This window comes from Rhineura floridana, chromosome 9 (genome assembly GCF_030035675.1).
Source record: "Rhineura floridana isolate rRhiFlo1 chromosome 9, rRhiFlo1.hap2, whole genome shotgun sequence".
Taxonomy (NCBI): Eukaryota; Metazoa; Chordata; class Lepidosauria; order Squamata; family Rhineuridae; genus Rhineura; species Rhineura floridana.
Genome location: NC_084488.1, coordinates 62,026,513 through 62,038,284, shown reverse-complemented (window position 1 = coordinate 62,038,284; position 11,772 = coordinate 62,026,513). Strand labels below are relative to the sequence as shown.

Below are 11,772 nucleotides of genomic sequence, written 5' to 3'. Positions count from 1 at the left end.
ATCATAACGCAAAGTGGGGGAGCCTTAAAGGGTATGGTATCCTGTTTCTATGCATTGCTTGCCCCATACATTGTTTTGTTATCTGAAGATATTTCTATTTTTTACTAAGTCTACAATCGCATCCCCTTGGCATGGGCAAGAAGTAGGGAAGGACCCGGATTCTATTACCATGGTTACAGCTACGTGGAAGCGACATCTTGCCACGCATAGCCATCGCCTAGAACGGCCTTTTTGGATGGAGGAAGTTTACAAGAGCGGCAAGTAGACACTCTACTTCCGGCCAGGCAATTCCGGTTGGTTTTCGGGGGGGAAAGGGAAAGGGGGGGAAGTGTAAAAGCTGAAGCAATCTGCGAGAGCGGGGTTTTCTTAAAACCCTTTATTTCGTTGCTTGGCCGGTTTTTCGACGCCTGTGGTCGAGCAGTTGGAAGTAGTCGAGTTGAAGGTAAGTGAGGGAGGAGGAAAAGGGTGTGGTGGGTGGTGCTCGCTGTTGAGGGAGGGGAAGGGGCCGTGGAGTAATGAGTGGTGTGTTTCCCCTCAGACGGGGCCGGTATGAAGTGCTCCGTGTGCTTCTTTCTCTTCGAGCACGGTGATGCCTGTTTGCCTGCGCTGCCGCTCCCGTTACACCATTTTCCCTCTCCACCGGCGTCCGCGAAGCAGGCCGGTGTTCTTGGCCTGTCTTCTGCTGCAGTCCTTGAGCTGTAGCCCGGAACCTAGGTCTCGTATGAACTTTTTCGCTCTTTCCTCCCCGGCGACAGTCCCGCCCCTTTCTCAACTGCCCCTGCCCGACAGGTAGTAGCTCAACAGGTGCTGTTTGTTTGGCATGGTACGGAGCAACAAAATGACGGGGAAATATTTGTTTCGCCTCGTAAATTTCTGCAGGTTTATTGACTGTTAAAAATGAGCTGGGTATCCTGGTGCACACCCGGTTCCTAGTTTTATCTCTACGTGGGTGGGGCACTGACAGGTGTAGAGTTGATAAGAAGCAGGAAGTACTTGTCTCTGGCGAAAGAATGTACTGTATATCTACTCATTAAAAATGACTTTCTCTGTTTTCCTTTCCAGTTTATTTAGCTTCCCACTTTTTTAAAATAAATACTTTCGTTTGGTTGGTACTCAAACCTTTAAGTCAGACTTCCAGAAGTGAAGCTGCTGATGTTTTGGTTTTGCTCTCTGATCATTTCCTGTCTAGACAGTTCTCTCTGTCCTGCTTCCTAGGCTCCATGACTACAAACTGCTACCTGTATTTGGATGAGTTTTTAAACCAAAATATTTATGTTCAACAAACGTAGCTGTCTTCATTTGTGAAATGAAACTTACAGTTTAGTATTGTCTGAGATTTAAAACTTGAATAATTGTCTGGTCTTTTGAAGAAACTTAATACTAAACATATTCCTAAATATAACTACAGTTATAATGACCTCTTAATACTCAGTGGGTAAAGTTGATAGCCAGGCCTGATTATGAGCTTTTTTGCCCCTAGGAAGAAAAGACAGGAAATGGTTTCAGCAGGTACCTATTTCAAAATACCATGAGTTTTACAAAGATGGGTGCTGAGTAGGTGAAGAATGTGCTCTGGTGTTTTCTGGCACTTTTTAGATCACAGCATTCCTCTTGCTTAGTACTTAGGCTTTGTATGTATTGTACTAAATCTTTCTGAAACTGTGGCTTTATAGATTGCTAGAACCTTGGAGAGCTACCCAAGAATGTACTCTTCCCCCTGTTCTCCTGTGTGTCCTCCCCCTCTTACATTTCAATTGGAGGACATGTCTTATGGTTTCTTAAGACAGTTTTATTCTTGTACTAGGATCTGTTTTATTGTGTATTTGAGGACAAAAGAAATAACATGAGGCTAGCTACGGAATCATGCATCTCTGAACATAAGAACATAAGAAGAGCCTGCTGGATCAGGCCAGTGGCCCATCTAGTCCAGCATCCTGTGTCTGCACAATACTAGTCTGCAATGTAACTTTGCTTAACTTCCTGAGTCCTAGGAGGCAAAGAGGTTACTGCTCTAATTCTGTGGTGTTTACTGTACTACAGGTATATTTTAAAGAATAAAAATATCACTTTGGTGCTTAATAAAAGACTGTGAGGAGCAGCAATTGCTAAGGCAACTGTCCAGCACAGTACAGTCAACTCTACCTAATATTTGGCTCCTAATCTAGTCACTTTACCTATAAAATCGTAGACAACTCTCAATATTAAAATACAATCACAAAAAAATATAAATGAAAAAGCAGGAACAACAGAACCAAATAAAATACATCTTTGAGATTCAGATGTGGTGAAAAGTGGGGTATAATTTTTAAAATAAAAGCTAAGGAAACTAAGAGGAAGTAATGGATTATATTTCTTCTGCCTTCTGCCAATTGAGACATCATTTTTTGAAAGGAAGTGTTTGGGTTTTCACAGCACACATATATTATTGGATCATCATTTTTCATAGTAATATATAGTCTTGAGATTTCTGCTAAAATTAAAGCTAGAATCATTTTATATAAATCACTGAACTGTGGTTACAGGTCAACAGATTTTTATTTATTTATTTATTTATTTATTTATTATATTTCTATACCGCCCAATAGCCGAAGCTCTCTGAGCTTGGTAGCTAGTGAGGCTTTCTTTCTTCCTGCTCCAAGAGGTTAAGTGTTCTACTTTTGTACCCACTATCAGTGAAGGGAATGTTTACAGGGAAGAAGTGATGGGTAGGGCATTTCTACCAAATCTTCCCGTCCAACCCTTCTTGGGTAAGATACTAATGTGCTCCTTTAAGGCCATGAACTGATAAGACTTGACTGCTACATTAAGAGTTTTATTCATGACTTGAATGGAAACTTAGTGGTGGCTTCCTGAACTGTCATCTGATGTGTGGCACAATATGGCCAAGGTAATCCATGTTCTATCTACCTGTTCGAACTATATTGCTCCAATAAGAAGCAGCCTGGTGCCAATTTTGAAAGAAGTGCTTCTATATAATTTTAGTTGAACTTACTGGAGGCTTGTCCTGCTGGCTGCAGGGTTAAGTTTTTTATCACCCCGGTGACAATATTTGTGGATTCTTGGCAGGCTAGAAATACATCATGGAAAACCACAATCACTGTGTCTGCACAATACTAGTCTGCAATGTAACTTTGCTTAACTTCCTGAGTCCTAGGAGGCAAAGAGGTTACTGGTAATTACTTCCTCACTTGTTTGAAAATGCTTGCCACTTTTTCTATTGTAACTGTGGTCACATTCTCATTCATTTGAGATGAGAGGGTTTGTTTAATCTTGGGGTTAACTCAAGTTGATGATGTCACCTTCACACATAATACACATTCCTGTCACTAGGCTAGGAAGCAAGGTTCTAGGACAATGTCAAAGGACATCTAATGCATGTGAATGACTGACCCTCCTGAAAGATAAAGCTTCACTCTAGTGCTCACAGAAGTAGATTAGGTAATGTCAATCAGAAAGAAGTAGCAACACTACTTGATCCTGGGGTTTCAAGTCTGTCTCCATCCCCATTTTACTTCCATGGACACAAATTGAAGTGAGGATACAGTAATTTAAATTATTGTCAGGGCTCTGTATACTCAGATTCTCATTTTTTTTATTTTGAAAAAGAAAAGTTTGGTGGGTATTTTCTGAATTGACTGAGGAAGAGAAAAAGGGGCAGGTGTTTAGACAAGTCTAGATGGGTAGAGCATGTAGTCAAAGCCTTTAACAGCAGAAGTAAAGAGTAATGACAGATACATGGGTGAAACATTGCAGGCTCTCCAGTGGCCTGACGAGAAAGGGGGTCAGTGCTTGAGGATAGAGATGTGAAGGCTGAGAAAAATTAGGAATAAAACAGTTTTCCTTTTTTTCTGAAGCCTTTTTTGTTTTGTGTTTTCCTGAAAAATCAGAATAAAATGGGGGGGGTTCCCCTGGTTTTTTTCCAAGCCTTCACTTGAGGCTGAAATAATAAGTATTTTAACATTTGTATAGTGCCTTCAAGTGTTCAAAGCACTTCTTAAGTGTTATCTAGTTGTATGTCTTAGGTGCCAATGTTAACTTCTTTTTTAGAGGGTGGGTTTATATACTTTAACAGGCAGTGACTTCTCAAATGTTTCACTACCAAGTGGTGTTTTTTTCTTTACTATTTTGAGGTAGCAAGATGGATTACATTACACTGAGATACACGTGGTTCAGTTTCACCACCTTATGTTCAGCATGTTATCTTTTGTGCTAGGTAATGTGGGCCACATGATGGAAATACTCTTAAATAGGTACAGTATAAATAAGACATTCTAAACTGGTTAAATGATCGTAGTGATGGTATTACTTCTCCTGCTGCAATGGACATAAATCCATTTACTTCAGTAGGTGTATTGTGAATATGACTAAGGTTGCAATCCCAACCCCACTTACCTGAGAGTAAGCCCCATTGAATTCTGCATAGACACAGGAATGCAGCCTTACTTAGTAGATATTGCCATTAGTATTTACACCTAGAGAAGTTTTAGGTCTCTGGTACTCAGTTTTAAATGGGTGCTGAAGGCTTCAGCAGTTGGACTTTCCGTTGCCTTCATATGTTTCTAGAGCAGTGTTTCCCAAACTTTTTTAATTTTTTGATTGCTGGACTACAACTCCCATCAGCCCCAGCCACCATGGCCAATGGTCAGGAATTATGGGAACTGTAGTCCAGCAACAAAAAAATAAAAAAGTTTGGGAAACACTGTTCTAGAGGGTTAGCATTTGTTCAATATTCATTTTAGGGGGCTGGAAAGAAAAACTGTTTTGTGACAGTTTTTACAAGGAAAGGTGGGACATCAATGTCTTAAATAAATTAATATAACAGCTTTAGGTGTAGAAGTCTACATTTAAGGATAGATATGAAGATAGCCTTAAGACTATGTTAAGTGTCATGCAGTATCATAGACGTTAGTTGAACAATCCCTTTACTGTATTACCTATATTAGAATGTTAAAGCTTCTGAACATAATTATAATTTTTTTAGATGATAGCTGAGTATTTTAAAATTGCACAAGAAGCAGCTCCTGCAGTATAGGTCACTTGTAAAGTAGAACAGAACAATTGGGAACCTGCAGCAAAATATTGCACTATAGCCTTCCCCAGTCCACAGAAAGAGCGTTCCAATTCAGATACCCAACCAGTCTGGAACAGAATCCCCGTAGTGCTGTTCAGGGCTTGTATGAAGAGGAGTGGCATGGCGGCAGGAAGGAATGCTTTTTTTGTTTCATTTCCCATCTTCTTGAAACCTTTTCCTATAGAGTACTAAAAGACTTGAGTGGCGTAGAGTGGTAAGCGGCGGTAACGCAGCCGAAGCTCTGCTCACGGCCGGAGTTCAATTCCAATGAAAGGAGGAAGTCGAATCTCCGGTAAAAGGGGTCAAGGTCCACTCAGCCTTCCATCCATCCATGGTCGGTAAAATGAGTACCTGGCATACTCATGATAAAGAAAGGCCGGGGACGGAACTGGCAATCCCACCCCATATATACGGTCTGCCTAGTAAACATCGCAAGACATCACCCTAAGAGTCGGAAACGACTCACACTACAAGTGCGGGGACACCTTTACCTTTATTGTCAGCAAAACTGATCAGTTTGCTGTGTATCACAGTGGTAGGAATGGAGAAGAACTTTGGTCCACATTTTTAAGGCAACTGACCTAATTCATAACTCCCAGACTAACTCATGAATTGGAATGTAATTATTCTTTGGATTTCACACTTCTCCAAATTTTGCAATACAGTTGCTAGCTCAAAATGTACCAAATATGTTTTTAAATGCATGTTTTAGGATACATTATGTTTGGGAATATGTACATTGAGACAAAATACATACTAAAATATTAATTTTCATATTGACTTTGAAAAAACAGAATGTTGAAATGGGATTGAATGCATGTGAAGTTGACACCACCAGAAATAGACTGTTCCATCCATCCCTACAAAGCGAAAGGGAGGTTTCTGGGGAGAGGGAAGAGAAAAAGAGTAGTCTTTCTAGCACACCACTCTATCTCCTGAAACCTTCCTGTATTGCATGGAGAAGAGTTTTTTTTAAATCTCATGGCAATTTCTCCTTGACCTTAATCCCCCTAACTAATCCTGGTTATAGGATGTTATAAGCTGTTATGCGGTAAATTAATCATGTCTGTTAACTTCAGTGGGTCTACTAAGTAGGACTAGCATTGAATACCACTCATTATGGTAAGGAATGCTTATATTAGACAGGATTTCCAGAACTAAATTAGAATATAAATGATAAAACATACGGCATGCCTGGGAAATCAGGTATCTAAAATATTATTGTGTGTATTTCATCCTGAAAAAGATTCCCAGTTGCTGATATACAGCATTATGACCTCTAGTTTCTTTTGTTTGTCTTAGTGTTTTGATTGATATCACATATGTTGATCTACAAGTAGAATTAATTGTCAACACTTATAAATGATGTAGTTTTGTTCTTAGTATTAATTTTAAGATTTCTTGGGAACATTTGTATAGTCGTAGGTCCAATTTAGCTGAAAAAGCCCTTGACTATTCCCTTGTTGTTCAGTCTCTTGTCTTACAAAAGAGCTTTTAAATAGTTTATATTTTGTAACAGAATTTGCTAGTTGATAGAAGATTTACAGAATTTGCATGCATATATTTGGAAAAGCTCAAGGATCTTGAAGGAACTTCCTTAAAACACATTATTTAGTTACTTGGAATAATTTAATGCATGCTCAACTTATTTCACTTTCAGGTATGTCAGAACACAGGAAGAATCCAACAACTGTTGATGAACCTCTCCAGGCTCCAGAAGAAGTCCAGTCTGACTCTGAGGTGATTGGGTGATACTTATGGTTGTGACTATTAAAAAATCAACCAATCCAGTAGCAGGCTCAGACTGGAAAAACATCTTGAAGCAATTGATTTTAATTGTTACATATAAAAATAAAACTATAAATAAAAATCAAACCATGATTAACAGAAAACAAATTAATTTATTTTTAAATTTTGTTTTGCATTGCCCCATTAAATAGCAAAGCATGATGTTGGAGTAATGTGGAATTTATTGATCAAGTAAGTGTTTTCATTGTCCCTCAGCCTCATTTTTCTCCCCATGCATTTTTTGGCAGTTGGGACCACCTGGTGATTTTTCAGGAAAGATACACACGTGGAACTCTAAAAACATACTGATTAAGGGTTCTTATGTGTTCTCAGAGAATGAGATAATGCTGACAAGATGGAATCACATGTGTTCTAGGTGGCCCACTACGTCAGCCCTGGGATATTGGTTCATCAACTCTCAAAATAGTTGCTCCTGCCTCCCATTTCTGTCCATTGCTGTTTTTTGGCAAGGTCTGACTGAAAAGCATACTAGCAGCCAGGTAAAACACACAGGAGGTAGCATGCCTGCCTCAGCCGATTGCACCCTCATGGGTATTTAGCTACTGTTTATTTTGAAGGGGGAAGCAGTGTCTATCCTCGTCCCAAGTTTGAGGGACTGTTACCATTTCAGCTATTTCCTTGGGGACACAACTTCCCCCTTTTGGGCAAAGAGCTTATTTGGTGCCTGAGTAACCCCTATTACTCAAAGTTCCCTATTAAGACAAGGAACACAGGAAAATTGCCAAATTCTACTATTAAATCTGCCCTTGAATAGCTTCAGCTGGTGCAGAATGCTCCTGATCACTTTCAAACATCAAATCATTACATCCAGTTGTTGCTATGTCAGTTGTGCTGGTTGTATCTTAATATAAACTTTTTTGGTTGGGTAAGTCTGCAACTTTTAGAACAGTGGTGGGAACTCTTTTTTCTCTCAAGGGCCATATTCCCTCTTGATGGTAATCTGTTGGGAGCTGCATGCTAGTGGCAGGCAGGACCTCCCCCTCCCCCCCGAGTGACTGGAGGAAGAGAAACAGAAGCATCAGGGGAAGGTAACTGCACCCACTCATTCATCTCTATCTATCAAATTTGCTTTTTAACTTGCTTGACATGTTGACTGGCTGGGAATGTTGGAGGGAGAGTCTGTACATTGTAGAGACCCCTGGCTGACCCTTGTGAGCGGAATACAGTTTTGGCTTTGTTTTATCTCAAAAATGTCCCAAAATGTCCATAAGAACGAAGTGCAGCCATTCATTTAGATGGGATAATGGAAATGGTGTACTTGGGGTGGTAGCAAAACCTGTCCATGGTAAGTGCCCAGGGTGAGAAGGGAGGGAAGTCCACTTGACAATGTGGAGCACAGAAATTTTCCATGCTGCCTTCAGTCTGGCAGGGGTTACAACATTACAGCACAATGCTATAAAGGTCTATAAGTTGCGCTCTCTATATAAATGCTATATATGCCAGTAGATACAGCAGGTGCCCCTGTTGAAGCCCTTGTCACGCTGTGGAACAGTGAGGCACGTCGGGCTCTTGACATGGTTGCACCCGAGTGCCCTCTCTGGCATTGTGGAGCCTGGCTTGCACATTGGTTCACCAGTGAGCTAAGGGCATTGAAACAGGCCAGATGACAGCTAGAGCACAAGTGGCAAAAGATGTGCTGTGAGGCTGATCGGGCACGAGTAAAACATCATAACCATGCCTACTGTGTGGCGGTGAGGGCAGCGAAGAAGGCCCACTTCTCTGCCTCCATCGCATCCTCAAGTAGCCGTCCAGTGGAGCTTTTCTGTATTGTCAGGATTTAGCGCATATCACTAAATCATGGTATTGCATTAAGAGACAGTACAAGCTTTGAGCTTGTGTGTTCCCCCCATCCACTCTTTGTCTGATATGGCAAGAAGTAGGAGAATGGAAACTTCTCCTTCTAGTTTTGATTAACCACAGTTTAGCATTGCGTCCCAACCCAAACTGTCATTAATTCTGACTATTGTGTACTAAAACAAGCCAGCTTCATAAAAAATGGTTTGAAGTTGGTTTGTTTTAGTAAATCATAATTAGGCTGAGCCACAATTTGTCTGTGTTCAGATGTAATACTAAGCTGTGACTAGAGAAAAATGAAAAGAAAAGTTTCAAAATTCTTCATAGCAGAAGCAAAAGATGTGAGCCCAAGACTTCTACTCCTGCGCTAAATCATAGTCTAGTATTATGTGGAAAAGCAGCTCATAATTGGTCATCTGATGTAAAAGCAATGGCTATATGTGGCCACTATATAGGAAGGTGATTTATACTCTTAAGTAAATTCAATGCCATACTTGTTTCAGCTGATAGGTTTTTCAGTTTCAGTTCATAGTTGCCCTAAATGCAGAGTGATTCATAAAACAGGAGTCTCAAGTGATTAAAGGCTTAATCTTAAACAAGATTTGTATAAGTAAAAGCCAGTTACTGTCTCTCAAAATCTTCTGGCATTAGTTTAGTTGTTAGGAGTCTTTGTGAAGTTTATATGCATATACATGACAGTGAAATGTGAAGTGCACAACTGATTTAAAAATACTGAAAATATATGAAAGTGTGCTTGGTAAATGTGGCTGCCAAGTTTAGTTTATTATGTATTAGTGAGGCCTCAAAATGTCAATTCTGATATTTCTTGTCACTTTGTTATGTCTACTTTGCCAAAATTGTAGTTTTCATTCTCTGAAAACCATGTATCCAGCTTAATGTACATTAGACTGCATTTTCAATGATAAGGCTTTTTACTGTTCTTTGTCTGTTCAGATAAAGTTTCCAGGAGGAAATGCCCTATTAAGAAAAAAAAGTAGTTGCAAAGCTGTCTCCTAAAAAAATTCTTTGAACACATAGAACACCTATGGAATAGCAGTGCACTGATAATGGTGCTAGTGTTACCCAAATTCAACAATTCTGTTTATCTAGAACTACTTTAAGGCAAAAATACTCATACCACATGAGGGCACTCTATCACCAACTTGTGCAAGCTATAAACGTTAATATGAACTGCACAAACCCCAAAGTTGTTGGGTTTTAAAAAATCCTCTCAATAAACGTTCATTTTGTGTGGTAACAAAGTTCAAGAGGACCTTAAATTATTGTATGGAGTATAAATTAAATGCTTTCATAAATATTTGAGGAGCTAATGGTTCTCATTTAAACAATATTTACATCTTTTATTGTACAGATGTTACGAGTGCAACCTTACAATTAGCCTCATGCCTAGAACAAATATTTCCTTCTGGGGAAATAGCTTGCCAGCTCAAGCCACCTTGTTAGCAATAAAATACTTTCTATAGATGAAATTTTTCCATTTTCTGTCCTTTATCTGCAAGATTGTGCAAATATCTGACTTTTATATAGTTTTTTGTCATTTATAAGCATAGAACTTATTCAGAACTTGTTTATTAGATTTATATCTCGCCCTTCCTCCCAATAGAAGCCCAGGGTGGCAAACATTAACCAATGTTTGTGGTTAATGCCAACAAAACAGGAGAAAAATGTATTTGCTTATATATTGCATTCTATTCTGTCTAGTTTGAAATAATTTCTTTTGCTTCCAGTACCCTTGAATTGAATCTCTACTATTTTAAAGAAGGTGAATTCTCTTGTTAAATTCAATAAGTGATAGGATAGCAGTCTTTTTCAGGTCTACAACTGAGGCTGCAATGATCGTCTTAATATGTTTCAACAGAAAGACAGGCAACATTTTGATCTTATAAATATAAAATAATTCAATTTGAGGCATGGATCATATGTGGAACTTTGAAAACAAGTAAACTATGAGTACTCATTGGTCCAGTTTGCACATCACATTAAACTATAGTTTTAAAACAAACTTGTTTAATTACAATGAGCTCAAGAATTCCCACTGTGCTCCTCCTCCTGTCCTGCTGGTGTACCACGAATTAAACAAGCCAAAGGGTTGTATCCAGCGTAGTGCTAAGTAAGCATCCTGTCTGCATAAGGACTTCCACTTGCACAACAGAAATTTGCACCTCTTCCCCCCCCTTGTGTGCCCTGTGCCCACCCCCTAATCTGTTCCAGAGGGTTGGGAGAACCCCTAGATCACATTTGGGGGGGCACAGGGGAGGAGAGAGGGGGAGTCCTTGTGCTGATGGGATGCTTACTTAGCACTACGTTGTCATGTTGTCTGAACCTGGGCTTGTAGTTTGAAGGAAACCAATAACCCATGAATAGTAAGCCAAGAACACACTTTGGTAATGCTTGCGGGTTGTTTGAAGGAAACAAACCATGAGCTTGGAGTCAGACAACATGACAAGCCAGACTCTAGCTTGTTTTGTCCATGGTGAGGGAGGAGCTCTGTGGGAACTATTGAGCAACATGTACCACCATGCTGCTTATTCACATTAAACAACAGATTTTTTTAACTACAGGCATACCCCGCTTAACGTCGCTTCACTTAACGTCGCCTCACTATAACGTACATGCTCCACATGCCTGTATTTCTCCAGAAACACAGCTAGCAAACCACTTACAGGGTTAGGGTTAGGGTTAGGGAGAGGCGCAGCAGCACGGCAGCAGAGGCTTTAGCACGTGGGGGTGGAAATAGACGCGATCACGCCACTGCAAATTAGCTGGGAGGCGCAATCGCAATCAGCTGGGAGGCACGGCAGTGCAGCAGCAGAGGCTTTAGTGTGTGGGGGTGGAAATAGACGCGATCGCGCCACTGCAAATCAGCTGGGAGGCGCAATTGCGATCAGCTGAGATGCGCGGTAGTGCAACAGCAGAGGCTTTAGCGCGGGGCTTTGAGGCTCCGTGAAGGAGAGGGAAAAAAAGTTTTAAAAGGTAATGCTTCACTTTAAGGACATTTTCGGTTTATGTACTCGCTCTGGTCCCATTGAGTACGTTAATGCGAGGTATTACTGTATAAATATGACATGCAAACCAGG

The 11,772-nt window shown here is 40.2% G+C and overlaps 1 protein-coding gene across 5 annotated transcripts in view; it reads left to right on the top strand.

Moving 5' to 3' along the window:
• The first annotated feature begins 205 nt into the window (after positions 1-205).
• ARFIP1 (ADP ribosylation factor interacting protein 1) overlaps positions 206-11,772 on the top strand; it is a 62,087-nt gene continuing 50,520 nt past the window's right edge. For 2 of the 5 annotated variants that reach the window (XM_061584614.1, XM_061584610.1), the window contains exons 1-2: positions 300-442; positions 6,732-6,811. In XM_061584614.1, coding sequence (XP_061440598.1) covers positions 6,734-6,811 — 78 coding nt within the window. In that variant the 5' untranslated portion in view covers positions 300-442; positions 6,732-6,733. The other 3 variants (XM_061584611.1, XM_061584613.1, XM_061584612.1) reach the window with 3 other exon arrangements.